Source organism: Neolamprologus multifasciatus, chromosome 23 (genome assembly GCF_963576455.1).
Source record: "Neolamprologus multifasciatus chromosome 23, fNeoMul1.2, whole genome shotgun sequence".
Lineage (NCBI taxonomy): Eukaryota > Metazoa > Chordata > Actinopteri > Cichliformes > Cichlidae > Neolamprologus > Neolamprologus multifasciatus.
The window spans coordinates 5,322,384-5,348,648 of record NC_140460.1 but is presented as its reverse complement, the minus strand read 5'-3'; the positions used below and the strand labels follow the sequence as shown (position 1 = coordinate 5,348,648).

The following is a 26,265-nucleotide window of genomic DNA, read 5'->3' as shown; positions in this document are numbered from 1 at the left end:
TTCAGACTGCGATTCAGAATGGTGGCGTGATTAGCTTTGAGCTAAACTTCAAATGTATTAAGATATTGTGATGCTAAAACAAAAATATAATTTTATTAAATGTAATATAAAAATGGAACAAGGCTTTACTTTGGGTTGCATGAACAAAAAAGTAGCCACGCCTCTAAAAACGTCACGGTGTACGTGCTTGATCAGGGCGTGTGCGTGAGGTGAAAACTAGAGGACAACCGCATCGGCTCAGCTTCGGGCATTCGCTCCGTACAATCAGCGGAGAGAACATTCAGCTAAACGCGGTTAACGTTGAGGTTATTCGACGACCTAGTAAAGATTTATTATCAACAATGAAGTTATTGTGGGCTGTCACTGCCCTTCTGTTGAGCTGTTGGCGAGCCGATGCCTCCACAGGTAAGAATTCTGTGTCAGCCATGTTGTTCGAAGATGTAGACTTTGCATTGACTGCGAATGTTATCGTTATTAATTTATTTGTTTAGATTTCAGTGTCCCTGCCTTGTAAAAGTAATGATGGTCGCATTTGGTATTTTATTTTTCATTCTCGGTGTTGAATGTCGTTCTATATAAAAACCTAAAAGCTGTCCTTAAACGGTTAGAAACATGATGTCGAAAACATAGGCGTAGCATTGTTGCTAGCTAGCCGATTTGCTTCTTTGCGATACATTAAAACCCTTCCAACCGCTTCGTGACATATGGTATATATCGCTAGTATTACAAATCTCCTTCGCCTCGTTCTTTCTTGTTCATTTAGAACGCTCCTTGTTTCGAACAATTTCTAGGTGATGTTATTTTAAGATTTTCCAAACGTTAGCTAATAGTAAATGTGAGGTCACGTGGGCCATATATTAATTTACAACAAATGGTGGATCAATAAGCTTGTTTCAACTTGCTTCTAATCTTTTACGTTGCTCAAATGTAACTGGCAGTTGCGTAATGTCCTAGACGTTTGCTAACAGTTCGTACTGTTCGTTATCTTGTGGGTTTTTTTTAACGAACACAGGACTCAGTTTTCTCAATCTACTGAAGACTAAAATTGCCCTTTTCCGTGTGTCCCTTAATGAGCGGCCATGGCTTACAACATCAAAACTGCTCAGCTTGAATAGCGATAGCATGTTCACACTAAATGTAGACGGTGAGCCGGTTGACCCAGCCCGTCTCCAGTATTGGAGGCGTCACAAGACTGTATTTATTCGATGTGTAGCATTGTCATTATGAGCTGGTAATTTTAGGGGAGGCTCTTTGGAAGACGGAACAACTCTGGTCTTGAAATTTCTTTAATGAACTATCTTAAATGTTGAATTTTGGCTCACACAAATTTGATCAGCTCTACTTAGTAGAGACGACTAATTTTCCGCTCAGAATTTCATCACAAAGGCAATCCAGAGAAATGAGGAACTCCGTGTACTGAGACCTTGTAAAATGTTAGTAATTTGATTACCAGTAGAGGATAAAACCACTGGAACCTTAAATTTTGTAGAGCTTGTACCGGTGGACAGTATGTTTGGTTATGTGTACATGCACTTAAGCCAGAGCCAGAAGCCCTCATGCCTTTCATTGTTTTCTGCTTTGGAAAAAACAGTTCTGGAGCAGATCACGAGTAACACTAGACCTCCCCTGAGTTTCACCTCCTTGTTAGTTGTTAGTTTAACTTTGGCATGAAAAGTAGGCTACAGAGTAGACGGGTAGATAAGACTGTTGTTTTTGTGTGAGTGAGAGGGGGAGCAAGCAAGCAGTAAAAAAAGCAATTTTAACACATTAGTTGTTCAGTATTCAGTTCAAGTAATTTGGTGAATGGTGTTCAAAACACACCCATTTTGTTATTGGCCACCATTTTGAGTCTGCTTAACTTGCTCTCAGTAAAATTATGCTTTAATGATAAAAGCGTCTAAGCATTAGTGCTGAAGGTGGGAGATTGTTTTTCTCTCCTCCTATCCATTTGAGTGTTCACGTTCATCCTTTATGGGTCTCCTGTAGCCCAATTATTAAAGAGGACAAAGTGTTCTATTTGATTAGTGCCCTCTAGATCCATAGTCCAAAATCTGGGGGGGGGGGGGGGGGGGGGGGGGGGGGCAGTGAGACCTATTTATGTAGGCATATGCTACAAACAGAGGGCTATTTGTATTGAAATTATTTCCAAACAGTTTTTTTCTTTAATACATGCTTAAACAAAGACTTTAAATGACCTGTCTGTTTAGCAGTTTTGTGCCTTTTTTATTTTTAAATTATTAATAATAATATGTTACTAGAACCACCAACGACCACCTTCTATACATAGTTATTACATCAAACCTCCAAGTAAAGTACAAAGCAAGGCTGGGTCTCCCTATTCTAAGCCAGTTAATAGGTTGAATAGCTATTCAGTTGGGACTAGCAACTCGTTTTGTTAACGACTACTAGCAAAATGTAGACTATGACAACATTTCAGTGTGTTTAGTGGCTCTTTGCACAAGTACTCGGTAAAGCTGTTTTGATCCTGCAACTAATGATCCGTTGACTGTTTGTTTGCTTTCATTCTGATGTATGGAAGGGGATTCTTCACATAAGTATCACCAAACTGGGATAGACTACTGGGAGGACTATGTTATTTTTAGTTGTTGCAATACTTGGGTGAGAGCTTTCTTTAGATTGTAAAGAGTTTTTTTTTTTTTTTTTTTTAAATATGTTCTGAGCTCTCTTTTCTTCAAACTGATGGAATATTAACCACAGCTGCAGCACTATGGTGTGTTAAGTGATCACATGCTGAAATAATGTTGTGGCCTCAAGGTCTCCGTGATGGTCATGTGACTAAAAACATAAATTGGGATGGACAGTTCAGTGTAAAAGCGTCAATATATTTATGTGGCTATTGAAAACAGGTTTTAGCTTATTGTCAAATAATCCTCCATGTACTTTTTTTTTTTTTTTTGAGTACACAGAAATGTAGCACATCAGACTGATTGTCATGTTATTAGTGCAGAGGGCTATTTGTAGTGAATTGCATTAACATTCATGTTGTCACTCTGAGGTCGAGGTCTAAACTATATTTAATTTTGAACTTTTAAAAAGCATGTGCTTTTCAGGTGACCTTTGGTAATCATGGAGAAGCCATTCTAAACTAGGAAACCGCAGCTCTTGTTACAGCGTCACAGATGTTCTTCTTCTGTCTGGTCTATATCTATTGTTAAATTGGAAGTTTTGTAGTTTTAGTTGAAGAGAATGTAAGCCTAACCGCATCCAAGTAGTGTCTGGGTAATAATCACATTTAGAGTCCAGGGACACCCCTTTAGACATAGCACTTCTTGCAGGTGGTTAAACTCTGCCACTCTTGGCAGTGGACACTTGAAATATACCTGTTTGAAAAAAAAATCTGTATTTCATTAATGTACAACGAAAGTTGAACATGTATAAGATCCCGCAGCTCTTGACACCATTAACTAGGTCAGCGGCTATGCAAACCCATGCAGTTTAATTAGTACTTCTAATGTTGAGATGAGCAGTTTCATACAAGTTGGGTGGGCATAAACTGACACATAACCTTAACCAGGGCAATGCATAACCACATTCTGTACAGGCTGGTGGACACTAGCCTGCAAGAACAGCAGGCTCTGAGCGCTGTTAACATTAGCCAAACTCGGCAAACTGATTTAACATGTGGTATGTGCAGTGTTATATGAACATTTCTGTAACAAATGTGTTTATGACACCGCCAGGGGTCATGTAGTTGATATTTTCAAATTCCTATGTTGGAGTGCTTCAATGGCACTCGAGTATCAATAGTAACACCACATGTCCATCTGCTTATCAATACTTTGGTACTGACCAGCCTGGCAGAAGCACCCATTTGAACTGTTGTTTGAACTTGTGCAGCAGATGGGTTATATGCCCATAATTTAGTTTTTTCATTCATTCAAAAACATTTTCATCTCAACCTCATCTGCTTTTTTCCATGTTCTTTCATTCATTGTAAATTGTGTTAATTTCATCAAAAGCTTCTGCATGCTTCTTTTGTGGGTTTTTTTTTCCCACCTACCTTTAGGGTTGACCTGGGAAAGCTTTGTTTTTTTTTTGTTTTTTTTTTAAAGATGAAACGTTCCAAGGTATTGTGTAACTGCTAATACTTAACGCTGGCATTTAGTCTATGTAATCCAGTTGTACACTGGATTACAAAGACTACACTTGATATTAACAAACAGAGCAATGAATCATATAAATTAGATGGATCAAAAACAAATGGAAAATACAAAAAGGACTCAAATTTTATTTCAACACATTTCAGCAGTCTTCAGAGTCCAGACAATAATTTTAAAAAAATTGACAGAAAATTTGTCTGGCTGTGGCTTGGCTTTACATCAGCTTGGTCATCCCTATTTGCCTTAATTAGATCTTGGAGATATGGCTAAAAAAAATCACATTTCAAAATTTTGTAAAAATGAAGCCCAAGTCTTTCCTTTGCAGTGGTGCAGTTTGACCCCCATTTCAGCCTAGACATGGTCACAGTTCATTTCAGCTTCCACCAGAATGATGGAAACACAGCCTTTGGCCTCAAGGATTGAAGGATCATTAACAGTTGTCTGCACCTACCTTTGTCAGCCATTTTTGGCAGTGTGACTGAGAGATCACATACTTGGGAAAAGCATTCTTTCATAGCACAGTGGGGGTCATAATTTTATGCTTTTTGTAGCTTCATTAGATGTTTTTGAAAGCGGTGACACAGTGTCCCTCAAAGCATTATCAGAGATTTTTCTTTTTAATTAAATAATTTTCCTTAAATGTAGCTGAAGGAAGCATTAATGGTTAGCAATCATGCTAGAAGTACAATGACAGGGGTTACACTAATCGGACAAACTGGACTTTGCTCATGCTCGACACAGAGCCTGTGTGAATACATACAAAGTTACTCAAATTGGTTAATAACCCTCTGGGGCCCAGGGTGTAATTGGCTGTTTTTGACTACTTTTGATTTTACCTTTATATTTCACATTTAAAAACTATTTATCTTGCCTTGGTTAACATTACTTTACTTGATCTAAAAACCACAAAGACATAAAATCCAAGCAGGAAATTTTATTTATTTTTACTTTTAATGCAAAATGTATAACAAATTTTAAAGACTTGGTTTTTTTTTTTTGTGTGTGTACAACCATTTAAAACTGTTACAGAAATTTAAATTACAGCACAATTAGGCGTCATAATAAGATGCCACACAAATTAGAGCAGGGCGATATGACCAAAAATTATTTATCACGATATACATTTGAATATTTGCGATAACGATATAACTGACGATATAATTGACACTAGACAAAATACTTTGCAACTCCACAACTTTATTCGTGCAAAAAAAAATCAACGTATTTGAGCAGCTGTTTTCTATGTGCATTAAAGTTATATAAAAAGTTAACAGTACAAATTCCTTGCTGACAGTTTAACCAAAAGGCATTTCCAGTGGAAATTGGCCGACATATCCTCAGCATAACCATGTGTAATAGCCACAAAACTTAAAAAAAGAGTTTAGACACACACAATACCGTAATATTATGTTGAAGCACAGTACGTATCACTCCGCGAGGCTCCTGCCTACGATAGCCTCAACGCTCCGACAATCTATCAAGCGGTGCAGGTTCGTAGCTTAGCAACGTCGTACTAAAACATTTGACAGATTTTCGAGCGCCGTGTACCATATAAAATTGCATGCTCTACCAAAAATAGTGTTTTGTTGTGTATCTGACAGACGAAAGCTAAACCAGTTCCACACCACTGAAGTTGCAGCATTTTTACAAAACAATTCTGGTTCATCCGTTTCATTTAATGATCCGCTTTCGCCTTTCTCATTCTCTGTCACCGGCACGCTTTTTCCGCCATGTGCGTATGAAAACAAAGGCACTGCGCATGCACGTTTTACCTATATTCTATCGCGATATTTCATTTTCTTATCGTTGCCCGACATTATACCGGTATTACCGTGAACGGTATGATATGGCCCAGCCCTATGTGATACCCCCACAAGATATTTTTTGTCCACCACAAGCACTGGAACACATCACAGGCCAAAAACCTGCCAGCTTGACAACAGAAGGTGTTTCATTCATCCTGTTTTCTACCTGGAGACAGATTTGCATTGAAATCTGCCTTTATGGGGCTTTTTGCCAGCAACTTTGGCATTCACTAGTGTTCTCTTTGTTTTGAGACAGAAAACGAAACAAACGAATAAACTACACAATAACTACATACTGCAAACACCAAATGTCACAAATCTTTCACGTCTCAAAACTAGCTTTTGATACTGCTCTTTCACTTTATGTAGCCTATCAACACAACTTAACAACTTGTATATAGTGAAGTCTTTTCAACCTAAGTTTAAATGCAGACTCAGTGTCTGCATCTTGTTGCTTGTTCCTCATCTTAAATTGGTCATGTGTTTTGGACACGCCAGTGCGCCTGGGCACCCCAAAGGGTTAAATCTCTAGATGGACACAAGATTAAGTGTAACAATTATCTAAAACTTGATTAGCTTAAGGGAGTGTTATACTGTCTCTATTTCCCCTAGAGCCAGCCCAGTCAATACAAGCTAGTCAGAACCTACAGACCTTATATTGGATATCAATGTTTTCATTAATCTACCCAGCACTAATAAGAGGACAAAAATGATTACAAACATTTCTGCAGAAATTGGGTGAACATGATGCTCTGATCTGTTTTATTTTTTTCTCTTCTGTGTGTGTGTGCTTACTTTCATGTTTTTATTTCATTTGTGTATTAACTGTTTTTCTTTCTCTTTCCTGCTTTGCTTTTTCACCATTGCACTCTACCATCAATTCATTAAATCATTTGGTTTGCTTTAACCCCATCACATTCAAAAATGTTCAATTTGTTTGCTGGGCCTACTTTAAAACTGTGCTCAGCGGGTTTTATCAAGTCCCCTTTATCTCAGATGAAGCTAACCAATGACAGTGGAGAGCTGCATTGTGAAGTTGTAGGGAACCCTATTCCTGAGGTGCAGTGGTGGTTTGTAGAGGGCGAGGAGCCAAATGAGACTTTTACTCAGCTCTTTGATGGGGCACGGAACGACCGTGTGAAAATAAATGCCACATATATAGCACATGCCACTAGCACCATTCACCTCACTAGCCTGACCCTTGAAGACTCTGGCACATATGAGTGCCGTGCTTCCAACGACCCTGACCGCAATGAACTGAAGAAGACGCCAAAAATCAAGTGGATCCGCTCGCAGGCAAACGTTATTGTGATTGAAAGTGAGTGGCAGAGTGAACCTGAGGAGACCCCCAGTCAAAGTAGATGACTGTTACCTCCTCATTAGTTAAGTCCCGGACATTAATCTCCTGTTACATACCTCTGCCGTGTTTCCCGGACCAGAACTTTCCATCCTGCTTCACCCAGTAAACGCACTCCTCCTCCTTTCCTGAGAAGGTCCAAGGTTGTTCCCTAGTAGAACATGAACCTCGTCTTATGACATCCATAGCTCCCTAACCCTGTGTTATCTGACACAGTACATATGTTCAATCTGATGCCTTTTTTCCCATCTCAATTTAAGGCTTGGGTAGTATTATGGTAGGTTTTCTTGTATATAATACTGGTCATAAGGTTGGAAATATGCAAATGGCTCCTTCAGGATTATTAGTGTACATGAACAAAGTAATATTTGATTGGTTTAACTATTTATAATCACAAAACCAAAAAAGGGGCGTCAGATTAGCTTTGCTTCTTGTTAGAGATTTAATTTGCTAGCATTTTCCTTAATTGGTACTAACACTGGCAATGCCCCTATTGTTCATGCTTGTAGACCATCCCTGTGGCTTATAGCCTACTGAACAGTAGGTACAGAAGATGGCAACTAACTGTAAAAATGGATTCTCAGCCATGGGGCATCTTTCTGCCTTGTGGCCCAGTATTAATTATTTATTTTCTTTTTTGTGAACTTGGAGTAATGTTGCTTTATCCAATTGGAGCTTCATTTTAAACATCTTTAGTTCACCATTATCACAATTGGCTGTTAAAGTTTTTATTGCTGTTGCTTCTTCTGCATGAAATAATTTTTCCCCATGACCTTTCTGTAGCTCATTACCTTTCCAGTATAATTCCCATTCTCCCTCCCAGGAGGGGAGCTCTCCACCTTTTTCAGAAAGTTCTGTGCACCTCTATAGAACTTGTGCGTGTGTCACATTGTTTTCATGGTTTATTTGTCGTCATGTTTTGTTTTATTTCTCCCGTCTTATTAATCTTTAAACTTGTAAAGTAGTTTGAACATGTTAAAGCTTAGTTGGAAATCATTGGATTTTTCTTTGACCAATCAACACTCAACAATTGTCTTGGTAAAACTGACACATAAATGTGTACCTGACAACATTGAGGCTAGTAGGCAAGTCAGATAGTTTGCCTCTACATTTAATTTTAAAGTATTTTTTCTAATATTTTTATTTATTTTTTTCTACTCCTTGCTCATTGGTGAGTGTGCGCATAGGATTGTCATATACATGGAATTTCTACAACATTTTTATGTTGTAGCCTCTAAATTGAGATGTGGAGTTATTTGACTCGTTAGAATAATCTAACAGAACCACAGGGAATTTTTCACAGGGTGTGTATAATTTTTTTCTTTTGAAGATGTTTTCTATTATTTTCCCTCCCTGTGATGTCATTGTGTCAAATAGATTTTTTTCTTTTAAAGACAGCTGTTGAGTGTCAAGATCAAATGTAAATTGTAACTGTATCTTATAAGCAATCAGTGGCAATGATGCATTTGAAGCCAATGCTGTTTGTTACTTGGTATATTTATAAATAATGTGTTAAGTTCATTTTTTTTTTCTTTTCTTTACTCAATTTAAGCACCAAACATCCGCACTGAACCTTCTGAAGTCACCAACCAAACCTCTGCTGTGCTCAGCTGCAACCTCACAGATGCCACCATGTTCAGTAAGGGCTCCCACTGGACTTTTAATGGCAAAATCATTGACAACTCCAAAAAGGATGACAACATGCATCACACTACCCTCAAGTAAGCAAAAAAAAAAAAAGCATCCATGTGCCATGTAGGCAGGTCTGTCCTGCTGGTCTTGCAGAATATTATGCAGTTTACCATAAGCTGGTAAAGCGAGAGACCTTTTCCAACAGAGGCCTTTTGTGGGCCAGACATATTTAACTAATTAGAAACACTGAGTGACTAAAATGATTGGCTAAGTATAATTGGCTTGTAAATATTTACCATTGCTGTGTCTTTAAAAAAGTGCTATGTTTGGTATACATGCCTTTTGCTAGCCTTCATTTTCTCTTGTCTTTGTCTACGATCTCCCCCTCTCACTACTTGCTCTTTGGCTTTAGCAGCAGAGCTAGGGGCACCATACAGGCATTTCACTGCTCTTGATTAGCAGAGAGATGGACTGCATAGACGTGCAGCTTTATTGGTAGTCTTGGCAGCCGTGAAAGCTGTGTGCTCACTTTGCTTGACCTTAATTCCCCATTGGAGATAGAATGCAGGATAGTAGCACCAAACAAAAGGTCGATTGTAATAAAGGGGGAAAATATGAAATATTTGCTGGGTGGATAAGCAGCTTTAGTTTTACCACGCTCTTGAGTGTAAATGGAGATCTATTGTGAATTTTCTACTTGGCCGAGTGGAAAACTAATCGCCATCATTAAAGGGGTTTCAGCAGTGGTCCCAAGTCACTTGTTAGCTACTAATGTCTTAAAGAAAAAACAAAGCTTGTTAAACTATTCTCAAATAAATGATTCTTTTTCTTCCCATAGATTGGAGAAGATCACTCATACCACTAGTGGAAAGTATGAATGCGTGTTCTTGACTGATCCAGAAGTGAAGCAGACCATTGAAGTCAGAAGTAAGTAGAGAGTTGCATATCAAATATGTTTTCAGAGATAAGTTAACATTTTTTGTTCAATTTCAAATAGTTTTTAAATAATACCCTGCAAATTAAAAGTATAGACTTGTACTACATTGCAATATCTCGAACTATTGGTTTAGGTTACAGGAATCATGTGGTGTTATGTTGTGCTCTGGTGAATGGTCAAAGGGTCTTTATCATGAATCCATGCTGTCATACTGAATGTGAAATTGACATTAACTGTGTAGTGGTGGGCTTTTTTTGTTTTTGGTTGTTGTTTTTTCTCCTCCCTGACTTCTAGAGAAGCTTTGCAGGTTGGGAGTGAATACACGTTTCCTGTTATTTCTGACCATTTCGATGATGTTTGTTGATGATTGTGCTTTGCTGATATTCACCATAATTAACACAATTATTTCAATTATTTTTATTAAAAAAAAATCTATATTGTTGGAGCTACAAACTGGGTGGATGTTACTTGCATGTGAGGGGAAAAATCAGTTTCCACATAGCAGAATTATTTGAAGAACTTGAATATGTCTGAGAGCATTTTAAATGATCTATTCTATCTGTTTTTAGGTGTCCTATAATAATTATGTGAAATGGCTTCTTTCCCAGTGATGGGGTTATTTAATCTACTGTTTACTGTCATATTGTATTTTGAATCAATGTATCTATTTTTGCTGTAGCACTTCCCCATGTCGCTGCCTACAAGCACTCTGAGCACGGCAATGAAAATGACAAAGTTGTGCTGGTCTGTGTGAGTCATGGATATCCGCTACCTACTGATTGGCTCTGGTTCAAACAGAAAGACGAGGAACCCCAAGTTGTGAGTTTCTGTCACACTCAGAATGATATTAATGTTCACTAACACTTTAGTTAATATTGTCTCAAGTTGAAATTTCTACAAGCTCTCACAGTGCATACCTGAGCATTATGATTATATTAAAAAAACTCATTATCATCAGCAGTCTTAATGTTTCACTGTAGATATGGTCATATTCCTGTTCACTAAACTGTGCATAATTCTGGCTTAGTTTGCCAGTGAATGACAAACACGTTTTGGGTTTTAACCACTTTGTTACTCACTAACCCTCAGAGTATCACCAATGGAACCGACAAATATGAGATCAAGAATACCCCCAACAAGACCAGTCTGACCATTAACAACCTGAGCATCGAAAGTGACCTCGGGCACTACATTTGCTCTGGAAGCAACGACCTCGGCGTAGCTACTGACAAAATCAACCTGCGTGTCCGCAGTCGCTTGGCTGCTCTCTGGCCCTTCCTTGGCATCGTGGCAGAGGTCATCATCCTTGTCACGATAATCTTTATCTATGAGAAGAGGAGAAAGCCTGATGAGGTCAATGACGGTATGTATGCTATGTCCCCTACACCACTCATTACATCCTTATTGAGTTCATATTAAAATTGCAATTAGCACAATGATGCAACACTGCCTTCATCTTTGATTTTTAGCAATGAAGAAAATGCTGGGATTTCAACAGTTCCCTTGCAAATATCAGCATAATCCTCACAAGTACCTTTGCCAGTTGGCTGCAATAGTTGGTGACTTCCAAAACCCTTTGGGCCATTTTGATATTATTAGGATTTCTTGGTAGAAAAAACTACATACCATTTTATTATTCCATAGTTTTTGTGTAATACCAGCTACCGGCTGTTTGTCAACCTGCAGCTCCTCTTTTTGCGGGAAAGACTTCTTTTTCATAAGTCATTTAATTACAATTAAAACCAGAACACTTCAAACTGTAGACCTAGTGTACTAAGCAATGAGATCAGAAAATTGAATGCCCTTTGAGACTATAAAAGCAACGTGCTGGTTTTTATGGAGAGATGCAGGATGTAGTTGAATTTTTTTTGTTTGTTGTTTTCGTTTTTTAACTATTATTTTTCGTTTTGAAAATAAAGATCAGGAAATAGCTGCCACCACTGTGTAAAGAATCTGTGTTAGAAGTTTTATTTTATTTTTTTATTATTTACATTTTTACTTCTCTGTTCGCTGCTGATTTTGCATTTTGGTAAGTGAACAAAACTGCATGTCAGACTGAAGTGGTTGAACTGAGATGACCGCGTGGAAAAGGCAGTGGGAGTCTGAATGAACTGCTTTCATAGTAACCACTTCTAAGAGGAATGCGCTCAAAGACTTGTTCACTCTTTCACTGGCCCTTAATCTTACAGCGCAAGCTTCAAATATTTCTTTCACTTTGTTTTGGGTTTTTAAACACGTGTGTTTGAGCCAATGAAAGAGTCAAATGAGACACTTAAACTACTCTAATGGTTTGACATGAATTTGGGTAGGTTGAAAAGAGGTCTCAACTATTTGTCTGCATGCTTTGTGCATCTTGTACTATATGCATGATACATAATAGGCAACCTTCTCAAGATCAGTATGTCATATACCATTTGTGTCATTTGTCATTTGGCTGCAGAGGTAGCCTACTTTTTGCCATACTGTGAATACATGCTGTTCGGGTGTGAATATGGCCAGAGGACGTTCAAGGATGTGTGTTAGCTCTGCCACTTTAAAGGTGTTTACTGTTGTTACCACAGCAGTGCACTGTTGTGTTCCTTTGGTCTTCCTTTGCTTGAATTGCATGAGCCTCTGTGATACAAAGTGGGGAATCGAGCCAGTGCAACAACAAAAAAATGTTCACGTTAAACATTATTACACGACTTGCCAAAAGCCACATTATATGATATGAGTAAGAACAAATGATTGTAATTGTTAAATGGGTTTTATGTAAATGTCAGAAATGCAACAGGTGGGCATGCTTCTATTTGTGTTTAGTTGGATTTAATCATAACACCATTGCAGTCATGTTACGGATTAAAACGTTTGCTACTATCATTGTGGGCTTTGGATGGCGTGGGTTTCTCACACCAATCAGAGATAAAACATTTTAACTTTGTTTTTGTTTTTTTTTCCATTTGTCATTGATCCTGTTTTGCTGTCCAGACGATGACTCAGGAGCTGCTCCTCTGTAAGTGAAATCTTTGATAATTACCTTGTGAAACACTTTGGTCAACTTTGTTGCTTTTAAATGTGCTATAGCAATAAAATCGACACAAGGTTTTGCTGCTGTTGGAGCTCATTTTGTTAAATGTGTTTCAGGAAGAGCAATTCTAATGCAAACCACAAAGACAAGAATGTGAGGCAAAGGAACTCTAACTAAAAGCTGAAAGAGGTGAGTTGATATAATTGTTAAAATTAATAATGCATTTTGTGGGCTAGTCTGTCTGCAAATTTATTTGTAAGGAATGGGATATTTTTAAAATAAAAATAAAGGTTTCTCTTCCCCCTTCCTCCCTCTTACATAGATGGATGTCCAGACGACACTCCAGGATTCAGCTGCTGTGTGGCACAATATACTGTGCACCTTGCAATTTTAAGTACCTTTTTGTGCTTGGGTGTTTAATGTTTAAAAGAATATGATTTCCTCTTGGTTTGGTTTCTTCTATATCCCTGTCCATATTGTGCAGCCAGAGAACATAGTGTGAAATAATTTCTGCTTGAGACTATGGGGCAAATATTGCATGAGTTTTTAAATGCTGTTCTAGCCACGTGTGTATGTGTGTTGTTGCAAAATCATTAGTGTTCACATGAGGAATGCGTAGTTTGTGGTTATTTTCTGTTAATGCCGATGCTTCCTGCACTGACCTCAGTTATCAGTCATTGGTTTTATATTCTCCGATCTGAAATGGTAACCTATAAATCGAACCAAGATGCAGTTAGAGGATCCGAGCAGTTGTTTTGATCCTAATGAATCACTGCCACTCTGAATATAAAATAATGAAGGGCATTTGAATTCACATGTTCGGTCCCTTCACCACCACAAACCTCCCTTAGCAGAGTTTTACACTTTGCCTTAACAACCACCATTTCTTGTCTTTTTTGCATTTTGTTACCTACCACTAAATTTTAATGTGTCGCTTAAAATGCAGAAATAATAGCTAAGATTCAATGTGTGCTACCTTTTTGTTACCACAAGAAACTAGTGTTTTGAAAAGGATTTTTTTTTTTTTTTTAAAGCTTTTCCCTGTTTAAATATTTTAGATTGCGTTTCTCATCGATGCTTTTGTTGCCGACTTCACATCCACGGTTGAAGTTTAAGGACCAAGTGCAAGAGATATGTTGCTTTTGTCAAATGCAACTTTTAATGCTACACACTTATACAGGCAAATTGCTGACAAATATTGGTTTTAGTTTTATTCGCTCAGTGTGATCAGAACTGGTTGTGTGCGACTGTTGGATCCTTGTCTCTTCCCCTTCATTGTATAGATGACTCAGAAGCCATATATTCCATTTAACCAAGAGTAGTGTTGTGATTGGATATTTCAGAATTGCACAGTTTAAGAGACCTAGTCAGCCACAATTGTGTCAATTGTTGTACTTTCCTTCTTACATGGAACAGCAACATCTCTGTACAACTTGCACAATATAAATTAAAGGTATTAAAATTTGTCTGGTCTTTTTACTCAACTACAGCTACTCCAGTGGTTTAGAAATGGTAAGCAATCCTAAAGTGAAAATGTTTGGTCTTGTGATTTAATGGAAACGTATTTTATTATTGTCGTATCCAAGTTTTATTCTTTGGGGTTTGTAAATGAAATTAACAGCACTATAGCTTAATTGGTTACACTCAAATACATTGAGATTCTTTTGGACGGTAAGGTTCATTGAACAAAAAACAAATTTTGATATTTAAATGTCAACTTCTATAATCAATATTGGCACCAACTTCCCATTATAACAAAATATAATCAGTTTCTTTCTAAACCAGCTCACTCACTGAAACAAAGTACCTGTTCTTAAGGCATTTACTCTTTACAGAATTCCAAGCTCTCCCCACCAGGGGGCAGCATTTTACTGTTGGGTGTGGAGGTTACTTGATTTTTTTTTTTTTTTTCTTTTTCAGGATGATTTGAGTTTTCCTGTTATTTTAAAAAAAAAAAAAAAAAAAAGAAGGTATTTTCTTAAGAACTTAGGTTGAAGGAAAATTGACTGACCCCTAGTTCAGCTTTATTTGTTCCCTTCAACACAGACTTTAAAGTCAGCTTGTTCAGGTTATAAACTATTGCGTTGCGGAAATGTACAAAGTCAGTTTGAATGTGCTTAAATTACCAACAAATTGAAACTTACAAAATTCAGATATGGCAGATACATGTAGCAGATTGTCCACATGGTTGACCTCAGAAATTCCTGTTCCCAGCTTCTTCTTTTCTTTTCCATTTTTTTTTTTAAGGGTAGTCAAACACACTACACATTAGTTGAGTATCTGAGGCTGAGACCACAGGACTGTAAAACATGATTGTTGGACTTCATTTCTGTACTGAACAGTCATTTCAAGATTAGTTAGTAAATAACAATCAGCTAATGTTGTTCATGAGACTAAACTCATGTCACTTTGGTAATGTAAATATAGTATGGCCAATATTATATTTTATTGTCAGATTATGATATATAGATATCTAGATATGTATGTGTAACATAACCTTTGTTGGCAATAACAGAGGTCAAACGTTTACTATAGGTCTTTACCAGGTTTGCACACACAGTAGCTGGTATTTTGGCCCATTCCTCCATGCAGATCTTCTCAAGAGCAGTGATGTTTTGGGGCTGTCGCCGAGCAACACGGACTTTCAACTCCCGCCACAGATTTTCTATGGGGTTGAGGTCTGGAGACTGGCTAGGCCACTCCAGGACTTTCAAATGCTTCTTACGGAGCCACTCCTTTGTTGCCCGGGTGGTGTGTTTTGGATCATTGTCATGTTGGAAGACCCAGCCTCGTTTCATCTTCAAAGTTCTCACTGATGGAAGGAGGTTTTGGCTCAAAATCTCACGATACTTGGCCCCATTCATTCTGTCCTTAACACGGATCAGTCGTCCTGTCCCCTTGGCAGAAAAACAGCCCCATAGCATGATGTTTCCACCCCCATGCTTCACAGTAGGTATGGTGTTCTTGGGATGCAACTCAGTATTCTTCTTCCTCCAAACACGACGAGTTGAGTTTATACCAAAAAGTTCTACTTTGGTTTCATCTGACCACATGACATTCTCCCAATCCTCTGCTGCATCATCCATGTGCTCTCTGGCAAACTTCAGACGGGCCTGGACATGCACTGGCTTCAGCAGCGGAACACGTCTGGCACTGCGGGATTTGATTCCCTGCCGTTGTAGTGTGTTACTGATGGTGACCTTTGTTACTTTGGTCCCAGCTCTCTGCAGGTCATTCACCAGGTCCCCCTGTGTGGTTCTGGGATCTTTGCTCACCGTTCTCATGATCATTTTGACCCCACGGGATGAGATCTTGCGTGGAGCCCCAGATCGAGGGAGATTATCAGTGGTCTTGTATGTCTTCCATTTTCTGATGATTGCTCCCACAGTTGATTTTTTCACACCAAGCTGCTTGCCTATTGTAGATTCACTCTTCCCAGTCTGGTGCAGGTCTACAATTCTTTTCCTGGTGTCCTTCGAAAGCTCTTTGGTCTTGGCCATGGCGGAGTTTGGAGTCTGACTGGTTGAGGCTGTGGACAGGTGTCTTTTATACAGATGATGAGGTCAAACAGGTGCCATTCATACAGGTAACGAGTGGGGGACAGAAAAGCTTCTTACAGAAGACGTTACAGGTCTGTGAGAGCCAGGGATTTTCCTTGTTTGAGGTGACCAAATACTTATTTTCCACCCTGATTTACGAATAAATTCTTTACAAATCCTACCATGTGAATTCATGGATTTTTTTTTCACATTCTGTCTCTCACAGTTGAAGTGTACCTCTGGTGCAAATTACTGACCTCTGTCATCATTTTAAGTGGGGGAACTTGCACAATCGGTGGCTGACTAAATACTTTTTTGCCCCACTGTATATATAGATATAGAGATATAGATATATATATAGATATAGAGAGATATGTATGTGTGTGTGTGTGTGTATATATATATATATGTATATATATATATATATATATATATGTATATATATATATATATATATAGATATATATATAGATATATATATAGATATATATAGATATAGATATATATATATAGATATAGATATAGATATATATAGATATATATATATATAGATATATATATATATATAGATATAGAGAGAGATATTACAGCAGTGAGCTTGAACTCTGGGTCAAAGATTCAAGTTGCAGTTATTTATATTAAATCTTCACTCAAAGACAAGTATCTTTAACAGTGTATATATAGATGCATTATATATAAGACACATATTGTTCATTTAATATGTTGGCATTACATTTGGCTTAATGCTTACATATGTGTAAAAAGAAAATGTACAAGCTGTGAAAACTGTTTCTGATAAAATGAAGAGTAGACTGATATATGAAATATTCCTTTATTGGGTGAGAAAATCAGACCATGTCATAACTGCTTTAAGTCATACAGAATAGATATCAGAGCCTTAAACAGGCTGACTTCTGCTAAATGGGTCAAACTGAGCAGAAAGTCTACAAACACATAACATCCTTATAGAATATGATGTAACACTGGATCAATTTAACCTCAGAATATATAGAGCATATAAACAATTACAACCGTACTACTAATCCAAAATACTCAAAGCTTCATAGAACTGAAACAAACATTTATTTTTAGGTACATTCTGCTGCTGATACATACTTTAGGTTTCTGAACATTAAACTTGTTTCTGCCTTTCATAGTGTGTAACTTGAAGGCCCTGAGTACTTTCTCCCACACTGAAAACACTGGAATGATAAAATTATTTGAACATTACCTAATAAGACTGATTCAGGACAGACAATTAGTTATTTTAAACTTTTCTAGCAGTCCTTCACAAACAGGGAACAGTCTGTCTATTCTCTCCATCTGTCAGCTGCTGCTGGCTCTTCCTCCTCCTCTTCCTCACACACTGCTGAGTTTGTCCTGGTGGATCATCAGGGGTGCAAAGCCTCACAGATGATGTGCAGCAGTGGGTCCCTCAGTCTGTCCTCACTCTGGACACTTGCAGTTGTCACACATGGAAATCAAATGTGTGATAAGCTGCAGGATTCAAACACAAGTCATGTTCATACTTTTATTAGACAATCAAGAGAGAAAGAAAAAGAGAGAGAGCAGAACAGACAGACAGGTGACAGTCTCAGGTGTATACACTGCTACAAACAGGAGGATTTAGTGTTTGTGTTATTACGAGTGCTAAACAAGAAGAGTTCCCAGATGGTACAGTGGACACGTGTGACTGCTGTGATTAAAGCATCTTTCTTTCAGCTTAACGAGTGAACCGTCAGCTCGTTCAAACACACGTTAAAGTCCGTTTGGCTCGACACCACCGAACAGAGGCAGCAATATAACATAGCTAACATTAACAGTGCAGTGAATCCTGCTTGTGCCGTGATATTCAGGACTGCAAACAGAGCAGCATCACTGACTTTCAGCTTGTTGTGTTTGTGGATATATGACTGACTTTAATCATCCATAAAATCATCACATTCTTTGTAAGATTAAAGTCAACTATTGAATGGCGTATATTTGAAAGTAAAGGCTTTAAAACCAAGTTAACGCTGAAAGTGCAAACATCACTAATGTCACATAACTTTGCCGACATGTTTTAATGTTCTTCATTATTAAACATTCGCACATAAATAAGTGACATGATATTCAGTACTTACTTTTGACAGTTCACTCTTGGCCACTCCGCTTCTGCCGTATTTTGCGGTAAAATTATCCACACCCACCGGCGCGCTATGAATTGAGGGACCACTAAGCGTGCACCGCAACATGCTTGATATTTAGGGAAATCGACGGTGCTTTTGGAGTACACTTTGGATTGGGACAGCCATTGTCGTGTCGCTGTGACGTAATAGGTCTCAAAATGCGTACTTCAAGAGTGCGGTCTCTTAATTGGGACACAGCCTAGGGTTTACTACAAAAAAGATAAACTAGTAGCAAATATGACGGTTTTTTTCTAAATCTTTACACTGTTCGTGAGTGCCTTGGCCCTAGATTGTGCCTTTATCCACAAGGTGGAGTCATTTCACCATTAAAAACACCACAACTTGGGAAGGCTGCCAGAAACCAAAGCAACAGGCAGACGCTGCTGCCAGACTCCGAGAAAGTCTAGATAGAACTGAACTGATACTGGGTCAACTGCGCATGGCAGCATGGGATACTCGCTGATGATTCCTTTTGATGTAAAACTGCTCAGGCCATCACTGCATATTAAAAGTTTTTTTTTTACATCATCATAGTTTTCCATTCACACAAGTTTGAGTTATTCTAAAAATGCATTTGTGGGTTATTTAATTAGTTAGTAAGAATTCACTTTTAAAATCGCATTCACTGACTTTTTGTGTCCAGGTCTGACAAAACTGTTTTCTTCTGTGCGCACATTTTCTTCAGTAGGCTGAAAGCTACCTGTAGGTGGTTGAAGCCCCAGGGTAAAGCTGTTATCTCTCTCCCTCTCTCTACCACACACAAACACAATAACAACAGCCAGGTTGCAGCCATAGCAACGCCACCGGTACGCCGTTAAGTGATGTGAATGGAAAGCAGACGGAGGCTTTGAAGTCCACACTCCTTCCTCTGCCGCCGCCCAGTCTCGCCCGGTTTAAGGTACGGAAGTGTCTGTTTGCCTGTAATGGACGAGGCGGAGGACAGCGAGGAGGAGCCCAAATTCCAGAAGGCTCGACCCCTTCAAGTAGCCAGCTCGGCTGGATGCGAGGATCATGGGAGTAGCAGGGGGACCAATATGAAGAAATTCTCGCCAGGAGGCGGAGCCGTCTCTCCTGTGCGAAAAAACTCCAACAACAATGAGCTCTTCCTCTTGCGAGGCGAGGACTCCACACCTTTCACTCCCAGCGGCAGCTGTGCATTTGCTCTGTTGTGCCAGAGGGATGCTGCTGGCGGCACAGAGTCAGACCACAGGAGTGCAGGGGACACAGTGTCTGAGGCGGGCGTGATAGGAGAGGGGGGCATCGGTATGATATGCAACAAAAACGGAGACTGTAGAAGAGACCCGGCCAGTTCAGGCAGTCTTTCTTCTCTCATCTCAAGACAGGAGAAGCAGGCAGATGGAGTAGTAGCAGCTGAAGACGATAAGGAGCTGGCTGCGAGCATGGACGGCTCTGTCACTTCAGCAGGGTCCCTGACACAGGGGCCTGGGGCCGAGGTCAAGACGACGGCAACAACGGAGAAAAAGGACTCCAGAGTTTCCTTCTCCAACCCCCCGAGTAGTAAAGGACTGGCTCAGCAGCCAAGAAGTTCTGTCACGTTCAGCAAAGCAGAGGACGGCTCTCAGATAGTGCCGGATGATGGAGAGTCCAAGGGGAATCAAACATACATGCAGCGGCAGTTTAGTGCCATGCTTCAGCCTGGAGTTAATAAATTCTCCCTGCGCATGTTTGGCAGCCAGAAGGCAGTGGAGAAAGAACAAGAACGCGTAAAGTCAGCGGGTAATTGGATTATCCACCCATACAGCGACTTCAGGTATGGGTCAAATTGTGTTAGGTCAGTGAAAGTGTTGCTGTAAAGAAGCTAAATGGGTTTTTTGAATGTTGCCCAGCGCCCATCCTTTACGTCAAACAACATTATATGTGAAGATTGTGGGAATATGAACATAAATATGCTATTTTTAAACATTCAATGGTTATCTGGGGGAAAAAGTTGAACCTTACACTATCATAAACAGCTATTTCTCTATTCCTGAAGCACCGAATGATGACATTATGTGTTTACACAAAAGCTCCATATTCCAGAGGTGTCACAAAGTTGACTCTAAATGTCTCTTAAAGTGTGCTTGGTTTCAGCACCGAGGACAGCTCCTCTAATAAAATGTGGGGAAACCAGGTTTCTTGTCTTTCTTATTTGAGTACCATCAAATATGTAAAGCCTGCTGTTTATTAACAATACATGGCTTGATCGTGTTAACTTACAGACAAAGCTCAACATCAGGATGCGCATAACAAGAGAGTTCAAGTCATGACTCAGCAGCCGCTTCCATTAGTTCCTCTAATATAAGTAGCCACAGTGTCTCCCTCTTATCCTGCAACACTAACAACCATCGTTCATAATTAATCTGCCAGTTAATAATAGGTAAGTTGAGTATAAAAATACTTACACAATTTTCTTACTTTAATAAACAGGAATATTCATAGATGCCTCGCATGGTCAGTTCACCAGCTGATTTATCTTTAAAACACAGCTTCTCATAATTCAGCACCTAATGCTGTGGCGTGACTGGCTACTGTGTGAATGTTTGTTCAAACCAATAAATATCACATTAACTAACTACTGGAAATAGGTGATGGTGCACAACACCACTGCCGTGAAGGCTGCTTTATTGATTCGGCTCCGGTTGTTGTTTGTGCTTGACTTGTTTGGAGGGTATTCTGCTGTTTTTGCTTAAGTTGTCTTTTCTTTGCATGGTTGTGGTTAATGGGGTAAAGTGAAGGAACTATCAGGCATTTCATAAAATTTGAAAGATGTATCAGTTTGGATTGGGTTAGTTTTCTGAGTGTGTTCAGCCTGTGAGAGTGCATCGCTTCATGGCACAGAGAGGGCCGGAAATATGCTTACCCCGTGTCATAAATCAAGCAGAATCAGCGTCTTTCCTGATATGTGATATCCATAACATGTAGCAACACTGTCAATGTCTGGACATCAGATTTTAGATATGGTTTCTCTTCTCATATGCATAGCACCAGATTTTTCTCCTTTATTACTTTATTATTACATCTTTTTCTCTATCAGATTGCAGAGTTGTACACATGGCCCTATACTGCTCTTTGTTTGCGTGTGTTGGGATTAAACAAGCGCCTTTAATCATCTTCAACTCTTTCGTCCTGACAGGTTCTACTGGGACTTCACCATGTTAATGTTCATGGTTGGCAACCTGATCATCATCCCTGTAGGCATCACCTTCTTTAAAGATGAGACCACCACACCCTGGATCATCTTCAATGTGGTCTCTGACACCTTCTTCCTCATGGACCTAGTACTCAACTTTAGGACTGGTATCGTGTTCGAGGACAACACCGAGATCATCCTCGACCCCAAGAAGATCAAGAAGAAGTACCTGAAGAGCTGGTTTGTGGTGGACTTCATCTCCTCCATACCTGTGGATTATATCTTCCTCATCGTGGAGAAGGGGATTGACTCAGAGGTGTACAAAACTGCACGGGCACTCCGCATTGTCCGCTTCACGAAGATCCTCAGTCTGCTGCGTCTGCTGAGGCTGTCTAGACTCATCCGTTACATCCATCAGTGGGAGGAGGTATGCTGAGTTACAGCATTTCTATACGAACGGGAAAGTTTTGCTCAGTATTGAAGTTTAGCTTGGATAAGTACTGGATAAAGTAAGTATATGGGACCAGATGGGGTGCTAATGCACAGTTTATGTAACACTTTTATATAAACAGATAATACTGAAAGGAAACACACAACTTCTATTTTAGATTTTTACTAACTTTGTAAGGGGTCGCTCACAGGAAATCCACTTTTACAAGGACTATCTCATGATCCTGAAATAGATCAAGCATATGCTGACTACCATTTGGTCCTACCTACTTTTTAAAACTGTTCAAATGAACCCTTAATCAATACTAAATACTTGATGCATGTGATGTGTCACATCCTGGGTTTCTACTGGTTCAAACATAATGTAGGTCAGTCTGTTTTTCATATCATTTTCTCATCATGTGCATCCCCTGTGGTATAAGGTCTTTTTTTTTGTTACTGAAATCTTACAGAGGAAGACTTTTTTCCCAAAAGCATCAAAAGAAAATATTAAGTTTTTAACTTGTTCATACAATTATGTCCATCCATCCATCCATCTTCATCCGCTTTATCCGAGGCCGGGTCGCGGGGGCAGCAGCCTAAGCAGAGAGGCCCAGACCTCCCTCTCCCCAGCCACCTCCTCCAGCTTATCCGGGGGAACACCAAGGCGTTCCCAGGCCAGCCGAGAGATATAATCTCTCCAGCGTGTCCTGGAGCCTGCCCCGGGGCCTCCTCCCGGTGGGACATGCCCGGAACACCTCACCCAGGAGGCATCCTTGTCAGATGCCCGAACCACCTCAGCTGGCTCCTTTCGATGTGGAGCAGCAGCGGCTCTACTCTGAGCCCCTCCCGGATGGCCGAACTTCTCACCCTACCCATACAATTATGTATGTTTTTTAAATGAACTACTACTACTGCATAGCTTTAATGTGTAAAAAAACCCCTCATTAGCATCACGTTTGCTACACCTGACAGACACCACAGCTGCATTGATTATTGCTGTAATGCAGAAGTTAGTCAATTATGACCAGATGATCTGCTTACTATTACCCCTCCACTTTCAAATGTGCTCATTAATAATGAGAAACGAATCTAACTGGGCTCTAATTAAGAATTGTGCAGCAGTTTCCAGTGCAGTGGCTTGTTCTGTCAGTAAAAGTCCTTCTAGTATCACAGGAGAAGGCACGAAAAATTAGGTGTAGAGTTTTCTACAGCAGCAAGCCAAGATGAGTGGATTATAGGTCATCTTACTTGATCATCACATTGTTGATGCATTTAAAACTGTATGAAAGAGAAAAACTTTCCACATAGTAAAAAATGTTTTGTTGCAGCATTTCAACCAATTAAGTCATCAAACAGCTGCAACCACATGCTGAAAGACCTGCTAATGCAAACACACTTGCATCTCTAATTGCATCAGGAAATAATGTTCTAGATAAAAGTGCATCATCATCCATCATATGGCCCCATTTTACATAAACACAGCATTCCACAGCTTGGACTGTGTGTGTGCTTCTTTGTGCTTCCTTATTTGGCCTAAACAAGCATCTTCCAATCAGAAGTGTCCCCTCGCTCTGAAAATAACCACCGCTCCTCTGATTACACAGTGGTAATTTGGGTTTAATGAAAACCCTAATTACTCATTCAAACACAGACGCGTACACACACACACAGAAACACACACCCGCGAGTGCTCCTTTGCTTCAACTTGGCCCTGCCCTGATCCTCTTAGTTCAGCTGAGCTCTGCTCTGCTCTGCCTGATCCAAACGGGGGGAACTGTTTGCCTCTTCTGCCCAGCTCAGCTTGGCTCAGCTTAAGTCCGCTCGCTGCAGCACTGTTTCCTAAAAGCTTGTCTTAGTATTGTGATGATTTCACCATATAGATCTATTGAAGGCCAGTACAGAGGTGAGGTGAGCACTGGGTAACAGTCGTGCTAAAAAACAATTTATTTGGAATGATCTCAGAATAAATCGCTTATGCATCTATGTTGGTGATACAGAAGCAGGGAAAAGCAATTTGCTGAAGCAGGAAGGTTGCGTTGATGCCTTTTTCATGAGCTCGACAATGATGGGGAATGGACAAGAGCAAATGCACAAGCGTCGGGGATGGAAGGATAAAAAGGTTCATATCCGTCATACGCACTAGTTTTACTCTAAAGGCATGTTAGCAGTCTGACAGAAAGAAGCAGCAAATAGTTTATCTGTGTTTTTCAGGCTGTGACTTGTTGTCACAGTACTATGCTTTGACCCAGATTGTGGCGTGACAGTGGCACATGGCCAGGTGCTGTTCTGGTGTTGGGGGAAACATTAGTCCTAGCTCATTAATCATAATGGGAACGCTTTCTAATCGCAGGGCAGGGCCTCACAGCATGTTTTCCTTTCTGCGTCTTCTAAATGACCCAAGGCCATTAGCCATTACAGGATATACACAAAATGTGCAAAGAAAGTAGTTTCTTTTGTTGATTTTGATTTAATTACATATGGACCCAAAGCAGGCATGGGGAAGGGATCAAAACGAAATTACTGTAAAGAAGAAAAAATGAATATATATCAAAAGATTGAAACAACCAGGTGCTGATGACATTTTAGAACTGGATAAGGAAAATGTGATGTGCAGCATACAGCTGAAATGCTACATATTTCTGAGGAAAATGTTTTGCACATTTTATAAATTACATTTAGGAGGAATTTAAATAAACTTTGATACAATTGCCATTATCCATCCAAACACAAATCATATGAAAAGTCCAAGAGCTATTTAAACTAGGATCATGCACATTAACAACTGGGGTATAACATGTGTCAGTTTTTCACATTCATGTGACTTGTATGTTTAGGACAGCAGGGCCTCTGAGGTGTAGAGATGTGTGACAGCATGCTCTGACCCTGCTGCTCCCAAACTGTAAATTCTAAACAGAGGCTGCTCCTTCATGCCATCACACGCACACACAAAGGCCTAGTTCATATTTAAGATGAATTTCTCAAGATCTAATCCCCACATACTTGTAAACCTACCCATACACAAACACACACAAAGACAAACATGAACCACGATAATTCGGCCTGGGAGATAGCCAGCCAAGCCATAGTGAGTGGTGTTTACGAGGCTGTGACCACATCACCAGCTCCACACAAATTAGCCTTCTTACCTGGGGTGAGCAATCTTAAGAAACAGCAGCGAGAGCCCGGCCCGGGCTGCTGATCAAAGCTTCATCAGCATCTAATGAGGTTTTATCATGAATGCACATTGCATGCCCTGTGGTCTCACACCTGGTTATAATGGAAAACCTCAGCCTGGGAATGCGAAGCACATTTTTTGCTGTTTATAAGTTACTAAAAAACTGGTCAAAGTTATACCATCTGTTATCATAGTTCATTAAATTGTTCAAATTTTATATAACAATAAATTTAGTTGTTAACAGACAAGTTACCTATAAATAAACTGAGATATCAAATCCTAAAGTTCTTCCTCACAGGTCGTCATGTTACCTAAAGCTGCCCTAATAGATATTTGTATATTAGCAAGAGATGAATAACAACCTCTGGTGTGAAAGGTTCCAGTATGAGTGTGAAACTCACAAAAAAAACTTTCTCCAAACTTCCTTTCAGTTTGTGGATATTGTAGCAACCTCTCCATTGCAAGAACACGGGCAGCTTAATGAGACTTTGAGCTGCATGCCATGGAGGGAGAGAGTGAGAGATGTTTAATAACAGAGATGTTTCATTGTCAACCAACTTATCAACAGAAAATTTATAAATATAATGTTAATAATATTAATAACAATACAAATATCTGGCGAACGATTCCCTGCCAGACAGAAATATTGTGTGATAGATAGCATGTGGTATGAAAGATTGCCTGTATCCTCTGACAGTGGACTCATCTCTGTGCTTGTCCTTCTTGACCTTAGTGCAGCATTCGATACTGTTGACCATAATATCCTATTAGAGCGATTAGAACATGCTGTAGGTATTACAGGTATTGCACTGCAGTGGTTTGTATCATATCTATCTAATAGACTCCAATTTGTGCATGTAAATGGAGAGTCCTCTTCACACACTGAGGTTAATTATGGAGTTCCACAGGGTTCAGTGCTAGGACCAATTCTGTTTACATTATACATGCTTCCCCTAGGCAGC

At 39.5% G+C, this 26,265-nt stretch overlaps 2 protein-coding genes across 4 annotated transcripts in view; both read left to right on the top strand.

Moving 5' to 3' along the window:
• The first annotated feature begins 203 nt into the window (after nt 1-203).
• Nucleotides 204-13,878, top strand: bsg (basigin). Of its 3 annotated transcripts, XM_085151212.1 has the most exons (9): nt 204-405; nt 6,894-7,244; nt 8,836-9,004; nt 9,754-9,842; nt 10,532-10,671; nt 10,942-11,215; nt 12,820-12,844; nt 12,976-13,048; nt 13,182-13,878. In XM_085151212.1, the coding sequence occupies exons 1-8, from the start codon at nt 342-344 to the stop codon at nt 13,034-13,036; spliced, it is 1,173 nt and encodes a 390-aa protein (XP_085007338.1). In that variant the 5' UTR covers nt 204-341; the 3' UTR covers nt 13,037-13,048; nt 13,182-13,878. The 3 variants fall into 3 exon arrangements, with proteins under 3 accessions (XP_085007338.1, XP_085007340.1, XP_085007339.1); XM_085151214.1 differs by lacking the exon at nt 6,894-7,244; XM_085151213.1 differs by lacking the exon at nt 12,820-12,844 and having other exon boundaries at nt 10,942-11,228.
• Nucleotides 13,879-16,971: 3,093 nt separating this feature from the next.
• The window catches only part of hcn2b (hyperpolarization activated cyclic nucleotide-gated potassium channel 2b), a 69,414-nt gene continuing 60,120 nt past the window's right edge, over nt 16,972-26,265 (top strand). The window contains exons 1-2 of the mRNA XM_085150209.1: nt 16,972-20,337; nt 21,700-22,123. Of these exons, the coding sequence (XP_085006335.1) occupies nt 19,490-20,337; nt 21,700-22,123 (1,272 nt within the window). The 5' untranslated portion in view covers nt 16,972-19,489. The remainder of the gene's footprint in view (nt 20,338-21,699; nt 22,124-26,265) is intronic.